We start from the raw sequence: 24,906 nt of genomic DNA on the forward strand, positions 1-24,906 counted from the left end.
CTCCCATATCTGCCCGGAAGATGTGGCCAGCATAGCCTACGAAACGTCATCTTGAAAACAATTTGACGCAGCTAACCAGGGAGCCATGGTGGGGTTACAGGGTTACCATAAAAGAATGTTGCGGTTTCAGTAATTCGTAGGAAAACGGTAGGGAAATTTTAATTTTATTTTCATGTGGGTGGTACATCAAAAACGTTGTTCATAGACAAAAATTGGCGACCTAAACCACGTAATGAACAGGATTAGTGGAACAGGTCCTCTAACGAAGTAATCTTGATTAATGTTTGGATAGAAGTTGGGTATCGTTTGGAAATTTGCCTTGTAACTAAGGGTGCGCACATTAAAATTTGTTAATAATGCAATAAAAAGTTTTTGAGACTGCAATTTTGAAAAATTAAAAACATTAATTGTAAGTAATTCTATTTTCATTTAAACAATGTCGCAAACCGCACCATTCTTTTATGATAACCCAGTATAAATTTATCTAAGAAAATGCTGGGGAGAAAATGTTTGACTAGGGTATGTCCTCTGGACTCATAATTTCAAGATGATCCCATATCTCAACTAAAAAATTTGACATCTAGGAAAAGAATGAAAATGTCATATTTGAGGTGCAGGAAAACATTAAAACGCGTCTACACGATTTACCCTGACGATGTCAGGGTGACAGCTATAGTTATCATATATATGAGTTATTAGTGATGAAAAAAGATCGTTCAAACGGAAATTGTGCATCCTCTTAACGCTCTTTCAACATTTTTAAGCCGACTGTAGCGCCTAATAAATGAAAACAGTGTGATTGGACTTCAATTGCAATATTTTTATTGTAAATTATTCAATAAGATGTAACTTTCCTACATATTATTTACAGATTTCTTTTGGAATGGCATCATTATATTAGTTTTGTGATAGTACGTCATCGACATTCTACTTGAAATCACTATTAATCCAGTGTTAAGACATTAAGGGCCTTAATTAATATTATGAATTTTGAATTACGTTGTGAATTGTTGCCTGTAGTACTCACACTTCAAAGGAGACATAAAGTAATTTCAATCCTTTGGTGTATGTTGGTGATTGTTCATCCCCTGCCAAACACCTCTGTAGGTGACTTGCAGGGTAATATGTAGATGGGTACTGTCAGGTTATCATTCAAAATACTCGTGCAGTGGCGTAACCAGGAATTTCGTTCAGGGGAGACTAAAACCAGGAGGAAAAATTTTGGAAAAACAGGGTGATGAGTCATGTGTTTGAAGTTAATTTTAACACTTTTCATAATCGAAAAAAAACTTCATTTGTTAAATAAGCATTTTTTTTATTTCTGATTTTTCAATATTTTGTTTTCTTTTTTGAAGGAAAATAATTTTGTTTTATATTTCGTGGGGAAGGGGGGGAGAGGGTCCGGATCCCTGTAGTCCGGTCCTATCTCCTTGCTACACCACTGCACTCATGTTCCCTCAAGTAGAAGCCATGCGTTTGTACTCCTCTAATGTTCTATTCTTTTCTGTTATCCCCACTGACTCAGGCCGACTTGGAGGAGTACGCGCGCACCTACGAGGAGTCGTTGGTGTTGCGACAACACCAGATGATGGCGCTGCAGCAGTCGCAGCACGCGGCCGCCGCCGCGGCGCACATGATGCTGCTGACGTCTCTAGGCGGGCACCACGGGCACGGACACCATCCGGTGGCGCCGCATCACGCCGTGGGCGGCGGCGGCGCCTCCTCCGCGTCCTCCTCATCCTACGCCCACTCGGAGGGATACCACAGCTACGTGTCCAGCTGCGACTCATCAGCATCTGCATCGCACACGCCCTTCCTGGACAGGTCCGTCTCCTCTGCCTAAACGTAGTGGTGGCCGAGATAAGTTTGTTGAAAATTATCGTGTCATGGGCGTACCCAGCGAGGGGTAGGAGGGGGTAGCTGCCCCAACCCCCATAGAAGCAAAAATCGCAAGTGTCTTTAAGGAAAATAATATTTTTTCGAGCAAATAATTTTTAAAACTTGTAAAGAGCAGTTACATTTTCCTTAAATTGTTGGTTTCATTCACCTTTTCCATGTTTTAATCTTACCTATGACTTGAACAACCATGGCTTGCCCCACCCCCGCCTTGTTTTGATCCTGGGTACGCCCTTGTATCGTGTCATTAATGGGGAAAAATTGCTGTTATTTTACCTCTTTACATACCGCCTATTGGCCAGAATTGATAGAAATGCTTAAGATGCCTTTGATAAGCATTCCCTTTGCTCTTATTTTTTAGCACGGTTAAATTTATTATGCTCAATACAACCATGGTCCAACAGTCCCTCGAATTTGATTGCAAAGCAGGTTCTGCTACAGTTGGAAGTGTTCTAGAAAATGATAAGACCCTGTGAATCTTGAGGTCAAAGGATATATTCTTCCCCTTTTATTTGTGTGACAACATTTTGCACATTTTCATCAAGCTTCATAGAATACTCAAGAAACTAATGAAGAGAGTGCAAATCATCGTATGAGTAGTTAATTCACACAACCCTATTCCGCTGAGCGCGAATGGGCGCTAGAAAACGTTTTTTTGTATTCAAATGAACGTGTCAATATAGTAAAAAAAAAAAGTGATTTCTGCTGAGTTCCTACGAAAAATTATTCATTAAAGCTTGCTTACATTTGACCGAGGTGAGAGGAAGATTTTTATTGGGAATATTTGTTAAAGCCTTCTTGTAAGTGGTCATTTATGGCATTTATCAATAATGCCTTTTGCTCATGGTGATTGTTGATTTGCTCTTAACAGTCGACCCCGCTGCGCTCTTTTCCCGCGCACGGGAAACCCATTCTCTCTCTCTTTCTGCAGACTCCGACGTGAGAGCGAGGCGGCGGCAGCGGCTGCGGCGGCCAACCAACAGCGCTCCGCTCTCTCCCTCGAATGCCACAAGTCAGCGTCGGAAGGCCGGGACGACGGCGACGACCTGGACGAGCCGGAGGACGCCGGCGTCGCCGACGAAGACGACCACGTGGAGAGCTCGGAGTGCGACGAGGGGAGCGGCGGCCGGCTCGGACACGGCGGAGGCGGAGGAAGCAACGGAGGCAGCGGAGGGAGCAGTTCCGGGGGCGAGACGCTCAAGTGGCACGGCTCCGTGGGGGATGTGAGCGTCGCGTCCTCCTCAGTGTCGGGGTCGTCTTCCTCCGCGGCCGCGAGGCAGCTCATCGCCCACAGTGCCCGGGTGAAGACCCCCCAGCGACACCACTCTGAGAGCGTGCTGTACCTCGGAGGTGGTGGCCCGATGACTTCCAGTGCAAGCACCACTTCCGGGTCCTCGTCGTCCACGAGCTGGCAGGCGAGGGTGCAGAGGAACAACGCCCTGAATCACAAGTTGAGGATGTTCCCAGTCAACACGTATACGGTGCAGCCCCAGCTGCAGATGGCCACTGTGCACCACCAACCGCAGCCGCCCCAGCAGCAGCCTGTCTCCCCGTCGTCTCCTCCCCCTGCGGATCAGACATCTCCCAGGTGAGAAAGAGTAATTTTATGCAATATGTCCTATTTTTCCTGTTAATTCCTGAGGTAATTTACCAGAGAATCCGTGGCATTGCGAAAATATAAAAGAACACTTACTTTACTTCACAATGAAACAAAATATTGAAAAATCATGAATTTACAAAACATTTTTTGAAAAAATGAAGTTTTTTTCCTTTGTGAAAAGTGCTAAAAGTAGTTTAAAACCCTCTAATTAGTACCCTGTTTTTCAAAAAAATTTCTCCCTGGTTTTGGCCCCCGAACAAAATTCCACTGCAAGGAATTTAGATTTAACTTTGAATAATTCACCACATAATCCAGGCTTTAACCCTTGTACTCAGTATGAATTCTTCTTTCTCTATTGCCTCTAAAATATTAGTACTCCCTCTATAGTGGATATTAGCATACTTTCACTCCTTAATACATATCTGTCCATATCATGCCTCCTCCCAATCTCCTTCAACCGTGTCCCTCGTACACAACCATGCACATCATCATTCAATTTCCTCTCTGTCCATGTCACCAGTCCTGTTCTCCAGGCCCGTGCTGGGCCGCCGGGACACTAGGGCATATCCCGGTATGCCCTCCAGCCTGGAAATCTTTGGCACCCTCTGGTAATAGTTGTCCACCATCCTAAGAAGGGGTCCAGCACAGGCCTGCTGTTCTCCTCCATTTCCCTATTTTAAACTCTTCTAGCTGATTTTCATCCTTCTTCCTCAGCATCCATGCTACTTTTTCCATATCAGATTCTATATCTTTTCATTACTAATTCTATTATTTTCTTGGTATCTTTATGTATTAGTGCACATTTTTGGCATTGAATGCCCTAAAGGAAACCTTATTATCACCATCAGTTTTAGGAACAATGCTGGGGGTGCTCATTTTGTCTTCTCATTCTTATCCTTGGCACTCGTTGTACATCTTGATTTGATTATTTAGTCATCATGCTGACTTTAATGTGACCTGGTGTGTCATCAATCGTAAAACTTTTAACAAAGAGTTAAAATTTAGTATGTGGAGTGGGTCAAGTAAGCTAGGATGATATTGGCCTTCATTTTGATTCACTCACAATTGGGTAATTACAAGCTTTATTAATTTTATAGTCAACTGACTCATGATCAAGCTGTATCATATGGAATGGAATACATATGCTATTTTTTTCTTTTATCCTTGTACTCTTCATCTCTCCATTCTTCTGGGTACTCTCTGCTTCAAGTAGCTCTCTTCATTTTTATGGGAATTTTATTTTCTATTTTCCGCCCCTCTTACCAATTATTTAGAATTCTTCACCACGTTATTGACCGCAGATTCCCTTTCCAGTCACCATCAACATCTTTTTTTCAATTTAGCTTACTTCTGCTGAAGTCACAAAATTTCCTCTCCCCATACACCATTCATTTCATGCTCCTTGCTCCACTTCCTTTCTTCCTCTAAATTCATTTTCATCCATAACAGTACATCAAGTCCCTGATATCCCATCTTTTTGACAATCCTTGGAGTCCATTATTGTGTGCAATACATTGATGTTCTCTGTAAGCACTTAAATTGAATATCATGCCTGGTGATGATCATTACTTTATCTTCCTGACCTTTTCACCTCTTATGGTCATAAAATTTATCCATTATCTCCCTGCTTTGCATCAGACCACCACTTTCAAATGGCTATCATTAGTTTGTGTGCCCTTGCTAACCACTCTTATGATTCATTGTCCCTCATGGTTCTATCATATTTCTCTAACTGCTTTTTTTGAGTACCTACAATTCGTTATGCCTGGTGGTGGAAGGATAATTAGTGCCTGGAAAGCAGGAAACCTCACTGAATTCATTTGCTTTCATTTGTCTTTGTGACTCTTTTATCTTCGACTCAATCCATATCCAATACATTGTAGTATGTACAAATTTGACATTGGAAAATTTTGCTGTTTGACTCCGTCCACTTGATGGTTCTCTCACCAATACCCCCTTTTTGGCTGAAGTAGTATTTTTCCATAGGGATATCTATGGTAGTTATTTGTATTAGTTCATTGCTTAAATTCTATTTCTCCCAGATAACAATTGAATTTATTATAACAACTGAAATTATTGCTGATCTAGATTTAATGCTGTCTAAAACTGAAAATTTGCAGATAGTTCTAATGGTTTTAATACAATTATATTCCAAATAAACCTCCTACTCTCCTTTCAATTCCAATTTTCTTTACCATTACTTTACTACCATTACTAAGTTCGTTACACTTTCCTATATGTATTGATCAGTTGTTATCGTTAGTGTCAAATATGTATCAATATTTCAAGTATTTGAATTCCTCCATTGATGTAAAATAAAGTAATGGAGTGTAGTCACCTAAGATTTTCCTCATGTTGCTGGATAGATCTTCTTTTAGGCATTTATATACATGCATATTTCTCTATCATAATTCCATTATAAGGACCAAATTATCTGGGCATTTGGCACATGGTAACCTCCTCATGGTGATCAATTTTAATTTTCAGAATTTGCTATAGTTAATCTGATGTATTTACCATATCATTGCCTTGCAGGACTATGCTACGGCTTCCACACTCTTTCTCTGTGGCTGAAAGGATCCATGAATTAGAGAAACAGTCGCGCCGCAGAGCTGGGGCCGAGGGAAACAACTGGAATGGAAACAATGTAAATAACAGCAATGGAGGGGGCTACACATATCTTGACCCAGAGAAGAGGCACCGCGTGTCTGACCCAACACTGAAAGCGATCCAGAAGAAAGCGCTGCTCTCCTATTATGAGAGGCACCATCGGGGTGGCGGAAGGTCGTCTGCTGGTAACCCAAGCCCCGATGGTGGAGTGGTGGGCGTCGCCAGACTGACCTGTGTCCCAGGAATGTCGTCCTCAACAAACTCAGAGGACGGCATGGCAAAGCACAGTGAGGGTAACGGACTCATCTGCAGTTCGAATGGGACGTGGCGATCAGAGCAGCAACAAGCGCAACCGCAAGTACCAACCCCGTCTCAGCAACATCACCAGCAGATTTCTCCAACTCAGAGGAGCCTGTCTCCCCAGCACCAGTATGGTCCCCAGTCCCCGAGGTCGTCATCATGCCAGCAGAAGGATGGGCATAGTCAGCCTTACCACAGATCACAATCCATGGATGGCAGGCCATCGCCTCCATCAGAACCTCCGCCTAACGATGATGACCCGTCGCTGTCTCTTACCCTTCCCCCTCAGCCCAGGGGACTGCCACAGGGCTGTGCACCTGTGCCTTACTCTAGAAGGTCCTCCTCTGCATCAGATTATCTCTCAACTGGTGGAACATGGAGAGAACATTTTCAGGTAACTTGTGATTTTCATCAGCTACTGCATTTCCCTGAATGTAACCTCCCCTTTTTGCCCAAACTCTTTGGGAAGGAAGTAAATGGAGATTATATTTTAACAAAAGTGACTTACATTTTCCTGAATTGAATCCTCAAATATTTTTTGGGGACTATATTTGGACGATTACAACATTTAGTCCCGTAATTGTTTTCGGCCTAATTGCTTACATTGTATAAGGGTAAACAGATGAATGAATCAAGAAATTGAATTTATGATGCATTCAATATTGGCATTCAGTGGTTTTAGACAATTTTGAAATTATTTGAATAATGAAGCTTGAGTAATTTGAGTGATTTGAATAATGAGTATGGCCCTTATCTCTGTGATATGGCTACCTGGATGTCTTGCACTTGGTCTCTTTCCCTCATCACAAGGATTGCTAAGGGGCTTAAGTCTCCCAGACCAGCCCTCGTGACAGGGGTGCCTCCAGCACAGGGGGTCTCTTCTGCACTGGCTGGCAGCTAAAATTGTGGAATCTGGCAGCCCAAGGGATAATGGCCACAAATTTAAAAAAAAACAAAATTCCGCAAAAGGCCAGCTATTTGTGGAATAATTAAAATTCATCAATGATCAAAATCTTTCTGGAAACAAATGGGAAATGACTAACCTATGTATATAAAAGGATTAGCTCTACATGCACAGCCATGTTATAAGTCTCCTTTTTTTGTCATCTAAATCTAATTTTTTGGTACCTACCTCATCTCAGGTTCAAAACTAATACATTTTTAAATTTGCTTTTATGCAGAGAGGAAGAGAAACTACAACTACATCGAGTGATGCAGGAAGTGTTCGTGATATGCCAAGGCATGAGCACAGGTGAGTCGCAAAATTACTGTGTGACATTCTCACATATATATTACTCAAGTTGGAAATATGATAATGTACCTTCCATATTTCTTTTCTAATTCACAATTTTGATTGTATAACAGAAACATAAGACCAATCAGAGTCAGCAAGAGAATTCAGTTGATGATACCTACCTATTTCATACAAATATAATGAGTCTGTGAATATTTCATTTATTTAGACTTGAATTTCTATTAGTGTACTCTTTATGTAATATTGATCCCTGGAGAAATATGTTCAGGTAATTTTCCTCTGTGGGTGTATGTTACTTCATCCTCCTCTGATTGAATCAAAATAGGTAGCAAATAATTTCTTGTGTATTGGTGCAACACATATGAATGTATGTTTATCTGAATTCATAATGTTCTTGAAGTAAAATATGACTCATATGAGTTTGGTAAAGCCAATAGCATTGCAAAGAAATTAGAGAAGCAATCCAGCCTAGCCACAATTTTGAGGGGGTGGAACAAAGAGATCTTTTGTATGCAATAATACAGTTAGTCCTGACCTTTCATGTGCAATGTGTGCTTGAAAATTACATGTTTATTATTGTATTGTGTTCTCTAAAATGTGAAATTTACATAATTTCACACCAGTCCTTAATCGATGCAAGATGCTCAAGTACAAAGGAAATTCATAGATGAAGCAGCATTGATATTTTAAAAAGTTGAGATAATAATGTATTCTTTGCGGTCAAAATTTTAAGTATTCAATCATACATTAATAAAAATTTGCAATCCTAAATGACCTATTCCATCTGAGGCCTATAGTCTGAAATACTAATCAGCATTAAATAATTGAGGTCAAGAAAAAGAGATTGATTTATCTTAAATGACTAAAAAGAACTGCGTAACTGTAGAAATCATCATGTAAAGTTATATTTAAACTGGTTGCAAGGAAATACCTGGTGGTATTACTGTAAATACCATTTAAAAGTCATATATAAGCACACAAAAGGAAACAACCAACATAAGAAGTGACAATCTGACAATTTGTAATTTTTTGTAGTGGAAGGCTAAGCCGTGACTTCATTCTTCTCATAAACTGGGAATTTATCTGAGCTAGAATTTATCCCTAGACCACAGGGAGTGTCATTTAATGCTCATCCTAAATTTACAGCTTCTAAAACTCTGCTCTCTCCTCTATTATAGCACTCTGTCACTTATTGATGACATTTATTCAGTTTCTCAGCTTAGTTTCAATGACCACTGAGATGGAGCAAAAGAGCAGGTTCAATGCTAAACAACTTCTGCTCCATCAAAATATGGTTATGAAACATATGCTTATCTTTGTTGGATTCTGCTTTTTACTCAAACTGTCATAAAATCATTTTTATCATAGGAATTAGTTCATAATTTGTTACTTAGTCCAGGTATACATGTTGAATGATGTCAATTGAAGAGTACAAGTTACTGAGTTGTCACTCAAGATCTATATGAAATAATTGAAAGTCAAAATATGGTGTCACAGGAATCCCAAAAATGGATACAAAGTGCCATTGCTAGTCCAAAAGTGTAATTTTGCACATGAAATTTGAGAAAAAAAGTATCAATTCAGATTTTACTGAGATTGAATCATATCAAATACTGTGATTTTTTGTTTTTGCTTTGGATTCTCCTTCTACATCCCTTGTGATTTTCTTGCAATCAACTATACATAGTTTTTTCTATCATAGTTACAAATTCTGCATTTGACTCATCCCACATGACCTCTTTTAAAGTTAGCTCAAAATTTTTTGCTTACATATTTGGTTCCATTCATTTTGCAGTGCAAGCTGTGGTTCGCTGCCTGGGGGAGAACTTGGCCCACTAATCCTTGGACCCCCGATTTCCCTGGACCACTGGGTGCCTGAGAGGCCTCCCAAGAAGCCGCACCTGAGGGCAGCCTTCTCCCCTCCCCACCATCAGCAGAGCGCCCCTCAACCCTTCCCCCACACGCCTAATGAGATTTCCGACACTCCACCCTCCTCCCCACCCATCCCACCTCCTCGCACCACCTCCTCATCCAACAATTCCCCTGCATCCGCTCCCCCGACCCTGCCTTCCTCGTCCCACAGGTGCCCCAGCCCCGACGATCCCCCTCCACCTCCACCACCGCCACTGCCAGAAGACGATGAGGTGCTCTTATCGGACGAACCACTACCCCCTCCTCCACCACACCTCCAGCCTCCCAGCCCGCAATCCCACGACCCGTGGTCCATCCCCCACGGAAACAGAAAGTCTCCAACCTCCTGCCCACCTCTGACCTCCTCAGAGAATCAATCCGATGGCTGTGCCCGCTCTAATGGAGTGACGTATCCCACGACTGCCCCTTACATTGCCCCAGAAAGGCACTTCTTTGGTGAGAACTTCAGCATCAACCCGTCACCCTCCTTGGCCAAACCTGGTTCTCCTCCTCCGAGGCCTCAACAGCTTCAACCGTGGCAGCCCATGAGTGCCGGAGATGGTGGGAGCTCTGGAGGTCTCTCGGCCAATAGTTCCCAGTCTACCATGCTGCAAATTTCACCCAACATTCCAGCAAGGGGTGTTCCTGCCATCCGTACCCTGGTGAAGACTCCGAACCAGGGTTTTGCTACGTCCAAGTCGGTCATTCCAGGAGGCGGTAGGGAACGTCCTCCGGTGATGTCTAGGGCACGGATCAGTGCTGCACAGCAGTGGAGATCCACGGATTCATCATCAGAGTCATCAAGGACTTCTCCTAAGTCTCCTCCCTTATCTTCCAATGCCCCACAGGAGACGGGTCCAATGCCTGGACCTCAGTCTCCCATAAAAGAGTCCAAGGGCAGTGATAGGCCGTGGGGAATAGGTTCCCAGGCTCACAGGAGGCCCAACCATTGGCAAGTGCCCCTCAAGTCTACGGTACGAAAGTTCCCCAGTGAACACTTGTCTCCGACCAAAAACTCTGCAGACAGCATTCCAATCAAGTCACCCAATCGATCATTGCAGGCAATGAACTTAAAGAACACGGACAGTGATGACAATAGGCATAGCCATTCACATGAGAACGGTGTTGGGGACAGACTCGTAGATAGTGTGGAGGAAAACAGTGATACCAACTCTGTGAAGACGAAGAGCAGTAAATTCCAGGCCAACCTAGTTGGGAAAGCTGCTTTACGGTAAGTGCAACTTTATTTAAGTTCTTGATTTTGGCTCTTATTAAGGTTTCTTTTGTTAGGTTATTAAGGTCTATTCCAAACTATGTATTAGTGTAGCCAGGTGCCATCTTAGAACTCTCCCATTTACAGCATTCAGTGGATTTTTGGCTGAATCGTCCATTTTTTGAGGGATAATGTATTTGTTAGGCATCACAAATAGAATAGCTATTAGGGCATAGAAATAAAGATACATTCTATCCTAGTTGTGAAATTTTGTTTTTAGCTTGCATGTACATCGTCATTTTATCATGGCATTAGGGACCTTCTTATATTAAGCATCGGCTACAGGCATTCTGTTGATATTGATTGGATGTACAAAAAAATATTTCTTTACGGTCCTTCAGTGTATTTTAGGGACCATGACTTTAGCAAAGAATTCAATGAAATAAAATGTATTGGCTCCATAAATGATGGTCTATCTTTAATTTTGACAGAAGTATTTATTCATGTCTGTCATCAAGGCAAAAAAGATTCTGTGCAAAAAAGATTCAAATAACCTTTCAAGAGCAGTTGCATTGGTGCACACCTTGCACCATTGTATCCAAGTTTTCAAAGTATTTTGTCAAGTTAATTCGAGTCTCTTGACTGTGAACAATTTTGCAACTACTATGCATATACATTAAAAATTTCTTTTAATTTCCTCAGACAGGCTTTTTCCTCATCTTTTTCACTGTTTTTTGTATTCCATGAATGTGAAATTCAAGTCATAGATATTCGCCGGAAAAATCCATCATTGAAAGACATGAGGTGGATGAATTCAAGCAGGGGAATTCTATAAGTTGAGCACTCAATTCTAAGATTCGAGTGCACATTTTATTTGGACTCCATCCAAGAAAATTAATTTTATTTGTATGTAATTACATTGCCTGATTGTAGAATGATTTTATCTATTCAAGGTTAGGTATATATTTAGGTATGGTGTCTCCTCTTTAACTACTAATTGAGTTCTACTTATCTCTTGCTATTTTTTGTGCCAATAATACTTTTTTGATAGTTATTTTGATATTTTAATACAAGTTATCAATGATATTTATATTAAAACAGGTATGTATCACGGTCCGTATGTGGTTTTATTACTTGATCCTATCATTAACATGTAGATATGACATAATTTTCTAAGAAATAAGACCCGATTATTATTTGCAGTTCAAATCAGTGGCATGAATCCGAATCTTAACTTATCTTTTGAGTGACCGTTCCAGTCGTATGTGGCCAGAGTTATAAGAAGTTATCGCTTCGTCATATTTTTTGTTTTCTTTTCTGGTACATTGGCAGTGAATTGAACTGTGATAAATGACTGTAATCGTGTTTGCATAAATTTTGCGTGATAGCTGTCAGGCATTGCTAAACGGTGGTCGTAACGTGGATTCGAAACGGCCTCCTCCACCAAGTTCTCCTGCGCTATTGGTGCTGCCACCTGGCGTCGTCGAGCTGAACTTCTTAACCGTCTCCGACTTAAAAATTCGAAACGGACAGGTGCAGGCGGGTCCCTTGAGCGAGCGTTTTCCAAAGGCTGGCAGCAGTGCTAGGCGGTTTAGTTTGAAAGGGGATGACCTCACTGTTGGTATTTGAATTCCGGCAGTGTCCAGTCTGAACGTTTAAATTTGTTTCCCGGCATGCGATCATCACTTTATCTCCTCGCTCAGTCAAAATAGCAATCGGAATGTTTTGCCGGCGAGCAAGAGCAAACATTTTCGAGAAATATCAATATCAAAAGTAAGACTTAAAAATTTAGTATCATTCAGTCAATTTTATACCTGTAGGTTGTCAAAATAATTTCATTGTTTAAATAATTTTAGTTTTTTTTAAGCATTAATTTGGGGCCAAAATTCATCGTATATTGATTAACATTTTGCCCGCATTTTCCCGGAGCGATTTTTCTGTTTCTTTTTATTTTTTTATTTAAATAATTTCCGAAACTTTTCAATATTGGGTAAAATTGCTTCCTCATGCTTTACCTTCTTGTTTAAAACTGATTTTTTTTCAATTAAATGTTTTTTTTCAACTGTGGAATGTAGAATATCACTTCGCGTGTATAAAATGTATTAACAATATTTTGATATTCTTTGTCCCAGCTGGTGTGACTCAACTTATCGCGATAATTTTTTTTTGGAATATTAGATTTCTCCTAAAGAAAACGAAGTAGTAGGTATAGTACGTCCATTGCTAAATTTGCAAAGTTTTTGTCGAATTAGAAACTTTCTCAAACGTTCAGTCCACCATATCGTCCTTCACACCCCATGGTGAGATTTACAAAATCTGGGAGGAACTGGTAAGATCTCGGGCCGACCTTCGGGTTCCCTAAGAACTGCGTAATGCAAAGAGTGATGTTTCAGAATTCTCGTTTGGATTATACCTCTGGGTGTACCTTTCCTATGCAAACATTTGAATATCGTAATGTCTCTTGGAAGGAGCCACACATCTTTTGCTTACTTCGCTCGTTTAAACACAGTGAAGTCATTATTGAAAAGTTTTGAGGGAGTGGAAGAATTTGATTTCCCTGCTGAGGTATTTCATGTCTCGGAGACTGTTGATTTTGGCCCTGTCATTTTATTAATCCAGAGTGTCCAAATAAATTTTTCTGCTGCATCAATCTTCGTAAGTATGTATTATTTGTTAGTGGTTGAGCACAAATTTTGGATTTGCTGTGGAAAGAAAATGGACATTTGTAGAGTTGAATTAATTTTTCTAGTGCCTTTTTTTAAATAATAATGATACCTGTTTGTTTTAAGAAGGCAGTGCTGGAAGGAAAGGGAGGCTCCCAAATCACTTCTTTAGTACTCCATGGAAACCTACCTTAATCGGTGGGATACTATAATAATAAGTGCCTTTTTAGATTCGAACTAGAGAATTTTAAAAGTTTATAAAGAAGTGTTTATATCATGGCACGTGCTTCAAATCGAAAACCTAGGCAATACCATTCTATGCGAATGAGGCGAAATTGGGTGAAGTGCCTCCCGTAATCTTCATTCTCCATGTATCTGTATTCGATCGGCCCGGAAGTGAAGTGCAAGTGGGTCGTTCACTTGTTTTGCATAATTACATTCGTCGCGTGGTGTGTCGATGCAGGCGCCCAGTCGAGCGTGTTCAGGAAGAAAGGGATCCTGTTTATCCGGATCGCTCAGTTTCCTCCTTTTTCCTCGTCTCCGGGTTTCTGGATAGAATGCACTCAACGTTCACCCTCTTTGCCGTTACCTATACATACTCTGTTTATTGTTTTTCCCATATCAACAATGCGGATATTCAAGGGGACTCAGTTACACCCCAATTTCGAGATGACAGTCATTTTTCTTACATAGGCTAATGTATATAAGCTGTCAAGTCAATTTGAAATGAGCCATAAACTTCCTATTTAAACACAAGCGGTATGTCTCTAAAAATTGATCCCTAGCTTATTATTTTTTTGCATAAATTCCTTCGCACAGGGGATTTTCTTATTGAGCCGTAAATGTATTTCTTAAGGTTATTATGATGGGAGGGAAACGGCCGTAATAATTAGGAAATTCTCCTGTAACCAACCCTTATCCGGTATTTCACATTCAATAAATGGTGAAAATTTTAAATTTTGACCTTTTTATTATACTTTATCGACTGAATATGAGAAAATCAAGCTTTTTATTCTATATTTTCCGAGGATGACATTTGAACACCAGATTTTTAACGTGGCCGCTTACGGTGATGTTGGACTTCGCATGGAAAAAAATGTGTTTATTATAATTAGAAAATTCATGTCATAAAAGTAATACAATATTCTGATGCACCTCAAGAATGATGATAAGTTAGGAAATTTTAGCACTTAAAATAAATTAGATATAAGCCGGCATAAATCTTTTTTAGAAAATTCATTCCGAACTAGAAGTCAAATCACATTAGTCACATGAATATGACGCTGCGATAGAATCCACAAGATTGAAAAAGCGTTGTATTTAAAAAATATTACCATTAAATTGTTCGAATTTTCGTAATTTCATTTTAGTTTTAACCATCAATGGACGTTCTCTTGGGAGTAATAGCTTTTTCTAAGAAATATAAGAAAAGTTAGTAAAATATATATCTTTCATTTCGATGTGAAACTGAAAATTATCTATTTGTTTTGAGCCGTTTGGTCACAATGAAACTTCGAGCGTCTTCTGTTTCCATGGTGCTATCGGACACGTTTCGAAGCCTTTTAAGCGAACTAAGAGAGGCGATGCAAAAGCCTTCACGTGTTTCTGCAAAACGGGTCACTCTTTGTGATCAGTGGGGGTGGGGGGGGGGGGGAGCGAAAAGACTAGTTGCATCTCCACCTCTTAAAATGGAAACCAATTACCGCTCTTTTTCCAGGCGACGAAGCTTTTTTTTCCTTCAAACTCCTTTTTTCTGCACTTTCTCCCTCTCTATCTCCTCCCAGCATGCCTTGCTCCGCTCCTAATCCACTTCTCTGCCGTTCCTTCTTTCGTTTTTTTTCCCACGGAAATATTTACACGTGCTTCGCTCTCCTTTTCTGGGAGTTCGAGAACTCCTCCTAGCGGCGGCTCCTTGAATTACTCTCTCTCCCATCCGATCCGGCAATTAACCCGATTAATATGGGCAAACGGACATCCACGGTGGAGATGATTTAGAAAAAATATTTGTAATTACGCTAGTCAGAGACCAGTGATCCGTTTTAATCATAGCTTCACGCGATCGTTTCTCGTGCCAACAGACCTGTCGTTCTCTTTTTTACTCCGGCTGTTTGTGAAGAAGGAAAATACATTTTTGCGGACAATTTTATCGGAATCTAGTTCATTTCCAAGCTTCGGGCATACCTTAGGAAATGCATTCAGTTATAGAGTAATTGCTCTCAGAAATTCTGAAAAGTTGTAATGCGCACCCCCAGGACTCATTGTCCCGATAAGCCGGAGTAAGGTTTGATTACCTGCCATCAGGAATTTTTCCGAATTTAATTATTTAGAAAAAATGTCATGGAGAGACGCGCAATCTTGATTTGGATAACTCAGTTTCTAATAATATCTAGGGCCTTATTCTTTAGCGTCACTTAAGTCTTAATCCTGACACCAACTGGACTCGTTAGAGCTCACTCGAGTCCCAAAGCTCGCTATGTTGATACACTACCGTTTGTAAGTTGAGTCGCAAATTCCTAGATGTCCGCCGACATCGTCTCTCATTTTTTAAATGAAATATATCTCCTAAAACTAATTGTAAGTAATACCAATAAGGTTTGCTAAATAATTTCAGTAATGCTAGTTTTTTTCATGAGCAGGAGATCATGAGTGACAAGAGTCAAGGGAAATGTTTGTAAATTTTACCACTGAAGTTTTTTACAGTTACTTTAGCTGAAGCAAATTGAGTTTGAGAATTTTTCTGAAATAGTACCAAAACTCAACTGAGTCTGCGATCTTACCACCCACGTAGAGAGGACTGAAGATGGAGTCAGGCTCCCGAATGCTGCCCACAGTGTCCTCCTAATGTTATAACGAAAGCAAATTGTTACTCCACCTAGCTGGAGATTCGTGACGCACCTCTCCTGCGCCAAGTATCCACGGGACGGTTGAGAACGTTTTCAAATTTTCCGACACGCTTCCCGGCGGTTACGAATGGCTCGGACGTCCTCCGCGTGGGACGGTGACTCAACAACGACTGCCCACTCCTCTTCGTGCGATCCGGGTCGTCGATCGCGCGGAGGGCGGCGGCGGTCTTTCCGACTATTCTTCTACCTTCGCTTCCTTCCTCTGACACTGGGGAAGCGTTCGAATGACCTCTTGACAGTTGTGCCTTGAGGGAGAATTAAAAAAAAAACTCAAAAAACTCGCTCTCATTCGGTTTTACGTCTCAAAACATTCGTATCCCTCCAGTTCCTTTTCATTTTAATCGGTTCTCAGAACTTCTCCCGTTCGGCCCGACATCCGTGCCGCTTGAATGTTTACGTTCGTCAGTTGTGGTGACTCAGTCTGTTTGGGGTCGGTTGTGATACTTGGGGGAAATGAGCTGTTTGTACCGTATTCGTCTTTTTAATTCACTCGTCCGCTGTCTGTAAGCGGAACAACATAGAGGAGACCCCAGTATACCTCATAGAAGCTTTAGTTATGCCACCAATTTCAATCGGTTATCGAAAATTTCCGCCGTGCAGCGATGAATACGTAGCGATCCATTTAATGTGAAATTTGCAATGGAGTATTTTTAATCGCAAGGTTGAGCAAGCATTGAGAAGTGAGTTATTTCATAGATAACATCATCTCGAATGTAAATTTTAATTGATAAACCATATTATAACCTATATTCGGAACGCTCAGCCGTCAGCGACGCAAGTGGCGATGTTTTAAAAACCCATTTAAATGCGCGGTGGGTGACTACACTTTTAGCGGCCTAGTAGAGAATACTGTATTGTAATATTTGTACTGTTTGTCTGCGCAAGCTTCGCAGGGACAAGGCAAAAAGGAAGAGTGATTTTGTAAATCGGTGGAAGAAAACAAAGTCGTTTCGCCATTTGTGATTTTTCTTCACTTTGGACATATTATTTCCGTTTAACTTTAATACGCACCAAGAGGAAGGCATGAGGAATTGAATAAAATCTTTAAATAAGTATTTCATTTCAATTGATGTTAGAGTTTCCATATTGGCTTCTGCTTTTAGTTTGTGGGCGGCCACCTTAAGCGTCCTTGTTTAAATTAATTTTGAGGAATAGGCAATTCAAATATACTGGTAATGACCATCTTTCTGTTTTAATTTACGAAAAAAATATTCTTGTGTGAAGTGTGAGGTAAAATATCTTAAAAATCTCTACTTGCATGTGATAGCAAGCTTTTTATCGAATTCATTCGTTTTTTTGTGACAAGCGGATAATATGCCGTGATTTCATTCTTTTCCATGGAATACACATATCTATTAATATCGCGATGCGATTTTTGATCCTCAGATTTCTTAAGTGGCGATTGTTTTGTAGAACAAAAAGATCTGATCTTCAGACTCAACACCTAAGGTAGAATCTCCGAAAATCAAAACAATATGCAATTGATAAAGATGGAAGTCGCCGATAACACATCCTACATAATGGAGCTATTCGAGACAGTGGTGCGCAGCAAGATAAGAACTCTCAATTGTAGTATCTCATTATGATTCTGTGTAATTCTGCCTGTTTTCCGGTTGTCACTACAAAAAAAAACGGAACAAATTCAACAAAAAGCATTCTATCACATGCAAGTTAAGATTTTTAAGGAATTCTTTATTGAAATATCGCATATTTTGTTGGAAAAAGAAGTTACAAAAAGAAATGTAAATTGGCTGAAATTTTCTAAGATGAGATAGAGAGGAGAATGGAGAACTCGTTTGAGGTATAAACAAAAATGAGCGAGGAATTGCTGAGAATAGAAAACTAATGACAGGAATAAGATAAAAATCAGAGCATTGGTCTGAAAAAGTATTGAGGAGAAAAAAAATCCGAAATAAGGAGAAAGGTTTTGTGATAATTTATAAGTGCCTAACCGATACTGACGGTGTCATTCTTCAATATCTCATGCGTTTTCCTCCTTCCATCTTATCCATTGATAATGTTTCTGCCCATTTTCCGCTCGCATAGCATTCTTCCCTGCATACATTTTCATCTACATCAACCTGCAAGCCGCTCAAAAAGGTGTGTGGCGGGGGATGTTAGGACACCAGCCGTTTATGTATAAAAAATCAATGCTCATACGAAATTACGACTATAATTTATTGAAGTCCTTTGTTGCTCTGGGGAAAAACGAATTCCCATACCTAACCGTTCGTTAAGATATCTCTCTTAGTTTATCATCTTTGTCGGTCCTGGAAACATAGTAGGGCTGTAATATGATGTTCTCCGTGTCGGTGTTAAAGATATCTATCCTCAATTGCTCAAGAAATCTAACCCTGGTGTGTTTTCTAGGCGGTTATAGTCTCCGCAGACTATACTCTAGCTATATTTACTCTCCCGTATCTTCAATTCTCCCTAAAATCTTTCTGTATGTACTTTCATCGTTAAATTCGCATTCCTCTTCGCTACCCTTTCTTTCTTTCCATTTCTCATTTCTTCAATTCTCCCCACCCTAACCCCTGATTTATCCATATCACCATCTTCCCTACGCATTTTCCATACTTAAAGGACCATATAACGCCACAAGTTAATTCGGTTTTTTATACCTTTCCTTTCACTTTAACTCAAAACAAGCGAGATTTTTAAGAATGAGCTATATTATTGTTTCGGTAAAACTCTTATTCAGTGACTTCTGTATATTTTTTACGAATCTGTTGCCTAAATGCATCCCACGAATGAAGAGTATATCGATTGATGCTTTAACCGTCGCAATTTAAATTCAATGGAACTAATGCGTCTTTCATTAAGAATGGGGTTTATTTTCTCAAGCGTTTAACGATCTCATGCTATCATTCTGGTCACGTAAATTAATTTTTTATTTGTAAAGAATAAGTGTTTTTTGATGGCCTTTCACGGCCCAAAACGGCTTATTCCTTTTTTTTACATTTGAAAGAGGAAACATCGACTTCGAACGTTTCGAGTGATATATGTTAGAATTATATTGGCGTCTTCCCCGCGGAGAGCTTATGGCGAGAGGTTTTTGTTTGCAAATATTTTGATTGGGAATGGCCGGCACGTTTTCATTAGCCTAACCTCTCGGCGCCCCGCAGACAACTCGATAATGAAGCACGCGGTGGCAAATCCGGGTTTTATAATCGTTTTCCAAGAAGGAAAAACGGAGCAAGCGTGGGTTGTGGAGGAGGGAAATATTATGGACGCATAGTAGAAGTATTAAGGGGACTGGATACCACGCCAGAAAAGTGCCGTTGCAGCAAGCTACCATTTAGGTCGCTAGGGAGCCATTTTTGCATGTAACAAGGAACTGTTTCCACTAAAAAACATAGGATATATGTAGCCTTGGTTTGTATGTCTTCACAGTTGTACACGTAAAAACCTATTAGGAGAAAAAAATTGTAAACTTCCCAAAAAAATCGCCTTTTTCTCGTGAGAATTACTCCGCTCCAAATTGAGACTCAGAGATGATCAAACATTTGAGTCAAGGCTGCGTCTTTCATAATTTCAAATATATATACCGGTAGAGCGTGCATGCAACCAGATTCGCGTTATGTTCTTGAGCGTGATGGATGTTTTGGCCTTTCTACGGCTCAACGTCTATCACAGCGCTGGCGGGGACCTGGCGCTGTCGTCTTCCAGAGAAGGATCCCCCCACCTCCACTTCCCCTCTCTTTGGCGGTCTCTCTCCTTCCCCTCTCTCTCCCCCACTACCAATCCCTTGCCTTCCTTCCCCTCACACTGCTCCACTGCGTCGGGCGTCATATTCGGAGAAAAAAAAAATTTTGTTTCGGGAGGCTGGAGAGTTCAAGCGTGCTACGAGAGCAAGATACACCTGTGTTTTTCGACGGGTCAGTGTCGAGATTGATTGTGGACAGCAGATTATGGAAAAACCAACTCCTTACCTGAAGTGGAGATATCGTAAGTGTTATCAGCCGAAGAAGAGGAAATATCACCCTCCAAAACCTAAGGAAGCAGGTAATTTCACAGTGAAATTCAATTCATTTTGCGTTTAAAAAATGACTCTCTTGTATTGATAGTGTACCAATTATCTAAGCTTCAAGAAAAATAACGAGAATAAAAATTCCCTCCTTTGCCTGACGCCTTATTACACATTTTTTTTGTAGCAGTTGAAACCGGAAGCGTTCATTCCGAAGAATCATCGCCATTGGGTTCCGGAACAGGTGTAGTGGAAAGGTAAATATTGCTGCAAAATAATTACATTAAATATTATACCTACGATTTAGTTGATAATAGTTCAGAAATATTCAATGGAGCGCTAATTGCTAATTATAATTAACGTGTAAATTACATCACCGTCAGCAAATTCGTTTTCTCAAAATTCGTTTTTTCCCCTTAGGCCATCATCACCTCAGCCTGGATGCAGCAATTGGCATGGTGGAGAAATGGACCCTAAGGAACAGGATGAATATCGACGAGCTGAGCAATCAGACGTAGACGATTGCCTTCTCAGACTTGAGGATCATTTGGAAAAAACGGATAGGTAATTGCAATAAGACTTTGGTGGATTTGTTGATTCGGTTAGGTTGAATTACTCGGAACATAATTTTGAATACGCAAACTCACAGAATTGAAAAACGCATTTTAATGTAGTTTACCGTCTCCTATTTTGTACGCCCCTAGTTTAATATATAATGTCACCAACAATCCTGTAGAGTCATACAACTCTTACGTAGCTAATGTGCATAAAATATTTGTTCATTAGAAGCTATATGCATTCATTTTCTTTCAATACTTTAGTTGGAAGTTAATTTTAAAACTTGAATATTTAATATATTTTCATCATGAAATCATTCACGATCAAAAAACATCGCTCTCAAGTAATGAAATCCTTTTTATTACAGGTGATGGTGATAGTAGCATAATGAAAAGGCTGTCTAGGGAAATGCCATATGGGCAGCAGTTACCAGTGCAAAAAGTAGAATGCGTCAACCACCTACTTAAAAATTACAGCAGTAGACTGCAAGATATTGCACGACGGCCAAGAAATTCAAAAGGGGCAGTGCCCGTTGGGTACAGGAGAACAATAAACAATAACTTGCCAAGATTGAAGGTAGCTGTGAGTGGGGCAATCTCCTTCAGAGCGAAAATGGCCGGGTCGGAAAGGGTTAAACTCCTACAGAAGGACATAGAGCAAGGATCGAATCATGTTTTTGGTGACCATAATAAATGTGACAAATATTATTGCAAAGGGCCCAAAGAAGGAGAGGAAAACTTGGTCCCTCATTTCATTAGTTGCGGCATATGGGAGGATATCACCAATGCCAACAGTATATTATCTCGTCACTCCGCTAGTTTGATATATAACGTGACAATCTTGCGGAGTCCTACAACTCTTATGTAGCTAAGTACGTAGGAGGGAAAAGGTTAAATTTATGTTTAAGGGGGGCCTATGAAACTAGGTGTGCCATTGCATCGGTAGCCTTCAATGTGAAATATGATGTACATGGCATAATTCATAAAGGACTGACGAGCAAGAGCCCAGGAGAATGCCCAAAAAAATTCTGTTTCCTCCAAAAGGAATAGGGAGTACATAAGAAAGCGACGACTGGAATTCTCTGAAACTTCAAAAAAGAAACGTCTGCGAATTGAGGGACCAGACAAACATTATGGGATTGTTCCTGATGTACAAAGTGACATCGCATTGGCCAGCCAAGATTCCATGAATAATTTCCTATCATCACTAAAAATGGATAAAATCTCAAGGGAAAAGTTGGAGAGGGAAACACGAGAGCAAATGCTCAATACGACGTGGCAGGCGGAAATGTGGAAAAGGCTGTGGCCTCTTTCTTTGGCCGTATTTGCAATTTAAGGCCCACAACATCTAGGGAGAAAGTGGCAGACGATATTTTGTTTCCTTCTTTCAGAAGAAACAAGGCTACAGATTGGGGAAATGCTAACGAAAAATCTGCCATCAGGGAATATGAGTCTTCAATCAAATATAAAGTTTTACCCGCAGGTCTCTTTGTTGATGAAAAATTACCTTTTTTGGCTGCTAGTCCTGATGGGGTAATATCTGATGGTGAAGGCTTGGTTGAAATCAAGTGCCCCTATAATTGTAGGTATATTACTCCTGAGGAAGGAGTTAAAAATAAAAGAGCTACCTTCATGGAAGTGAAAGAAGGAAAATATAAGTTACTCAGGAGAAACAGATATTTTTATCAAGTACAGGGACAGCTGGAAATATGGGATAAACAATATTGCGATTTTATTGTGTGGTCTCCTCATGGGATTATAATTGACAGAATTCAAAGGGAAAGCAGTTTTGGGCCACAGCAATGGTGGATAAATTAAAAGAGTTTTACCTGAACTTTATGTTGCCTAAAATATGCCATAATTCACCTGGTTACAATAAATAATTGTACCGGAGCTGATGTTTTTTATCAATACTTTCCCTCAACTTTTTACCCTTCATTTCTCTCTGCACACCGGCCTCCTGGAGACTAAATATGGTAATATTTTATCCCTGTATATCGCGGTGCGGCCAACAGCAGCCTTCTGCCCCGGCCACTGGTTTTTCCTGGATTATCGCATATATATTATGAGATGGCTGAGTAAGACGCATTTTTCTTTTCTCGGCCAATTTTATAAATTAATTAATATTGTAACAAATTTAAGTGCGACTTCCATTAGTGCTTACAATATACTATACATACATCGAAATAATTAATAGCTTTCAGCCGCGCGAACCGCATTGTTTATCGAGTCACGCGCGCATCAAAAGTTTCCGGCTTCAGCCTTAAGGCCGTTTTACACGAGGTACGGAATTGCGCAGGTTAGAGCTGCATTAATTTCTAAAATGGCGCGGAATTGCGCGAATGCATGAACGAAATTAAAACAGTGGCTATTTTGCCGTCTCGCATCCACGCATGTGTTCTAGCAATTCACCGCTTTACATGACGCAATTTTAATTGCGCCTTCGCACGTAAGTCAGATTGCGCAATTCCGTGTACCGTGTAAAACGGCCTTTAGAGATGGGATTCTTACAGGGTAATGAGATCGCAATACATGAAGTTACTAATTCCACCTCTGAATACCCTTCACCAATTGTGAACCGAGTCGAAATTTTTCGTGCTGCGGCGCGACATTAATTTTCTCCGGGCATTTTCAAACGAGTAAGATAAAAAAATGAGGATATCATGACTCCTCAGCTTCAGTGCCGATTACAGCACTACAGACTTCAAAGTTAAGAAAAAATTTATTTTGCATGATCCCAGGGGAGTTGAGATTTAATAACTGTTTATGAATTTTTATAAATGTAATCATAAACACGTATATGTATCATATGAAATAGACCACTTGTAAAAGTTTTCGAATTTTAAGACAAAATTTCACCTTTCATACTTGGAGTTGAAGCTTTCGAAATAGAGGTAATTTAGGATTCCTCCCAGCTGTACTAAAAATTATGCTGTCGTTGCCATCATAGGAAAAAATTATCATTGAAGTGCGCAATAAAACGGAGTATTGAAGTAATATAAACGTGGATTTTGTGAAGGATTGCAACAACAAACGGTAGAGAGAAAAATGAAACTGCATTTAACGAAAGTGATATACGATTTCTCGCGTTCTCGTTTCGATTAATTATATTGTGCAATATTGGTTACCGGCGTAGAATAAGTCAAGTCATACGGTCTATTTTATTTTTATATTATAAATTATAAACTGCAATCTTATTTACGATGCATTCATTGAGGTACAGGATGAATAGAAATGGGACACCGTGAAGAAAGCGAGCGGAATTCAATGCGGGAACTATCCAGAGAAAAAGAGACCGACGGAAGGGCTGATCAACTAAAGTAACACAAAAAGAGTTTTTTGGGCCTCAAGAGTTTTTTTTGCAACACAAACAACTCCATGGGGTCTGCATAGGTTATCCGAGATCCCGACCGCCAGCGGACCGAAATCTGACACCGCAGAAGGGGAGTTCAGTCCCTCTCCCCAACCATGAATTTTTCTTCGCTCTCGAGTCCCCCTTCCACCCAGTCAACTTCCCCTCCAATTCAAACGCAGCGGTCGCTTTCGGAACTAAATGCCAGCGACCGTTGCAGCGGAGTTCTCCCGAAGTATCCTATCCCCTTAAGGGCAGAATAATTTTCTCGCTCTTGGGGAGTAAAATGGCGATGTAAATTGGTGTTGTAAAATTGGTATTTTTCAGGCTTAAAAATTCCATATGTTAATAATAATAAAATATGTTACTTGGGAAGGCCACGTGTCTCTATTCGAATTACCTTACATTTCTGGCATGACATATTTGGGTAATGTAAATCATGAATATTTGGCGTAAATTCTGTCAATTGAAACTTAAAATTTTTCTGATAAACTGCCTGGTAGGTAAGAGAATAGTAAATAAGCTCTTATTTGTAGCTGTTGTTATTATTTGCATTGTTATAATTATTATTATGGAATTAAAAAATGTATTTTTTGGAAATAATGAAGGCTTCCCTGTGATAACCAACGCTCGGAACTTTATTTTTCAAATAAACGTGAAAAGTAATCAATATAAT

The 24,906-nt window shown here is 40.2% G+C and overlaps 1 protein-coding gene across 2 annotated transcripts in view; it reads left to right on the plus strand.

The window, feature by feature from the left end:
• The window catches only part of LOC124159347 (ataxin-2), a 680,714-nt gene that overhangs the window by 485,940 nt on the left and 169,868 nt on the right, over positions 1-24,906 (plus strand). For both annotated transcript variants that reach the window (XM_046535104.1, XM_046535103.1), the window contains exons 4-8: positions 1,526-1,824; positions 2,828-3,484; positions 6,032-6,800; positions 7,588-7,658; positions 9,457-10,803. In XM_046535104.1, the coding sequence (XP_046391060.1) occupies positions 1,526-1,824; positions 2,828-3,484; positions 6,032-6,800; positions 7,588-7,658; positions 9,457-10,803 (3,143 nt within the window). The remainder of the gene's footprint in view (positions 1-1,525; positions 1,825-2,827; positions 3,485-6,031; positions 6,801-7,587; positions 7,659-9,456; positions 10,804-24,906) is intronic.

Source organism: Ischnura elegans, chromosome 5 (assembly GCF_921293095.1).
Source record: "Ischnura elegans chromosome 5, ioIscEleg1.1, whole genome shotgun sequence".
NCBI lineage: Eukaryota > Metazoa > Arthropoda > Insecta > Odonata > Coenagrionidae > Ischnura > Ischnura elegans.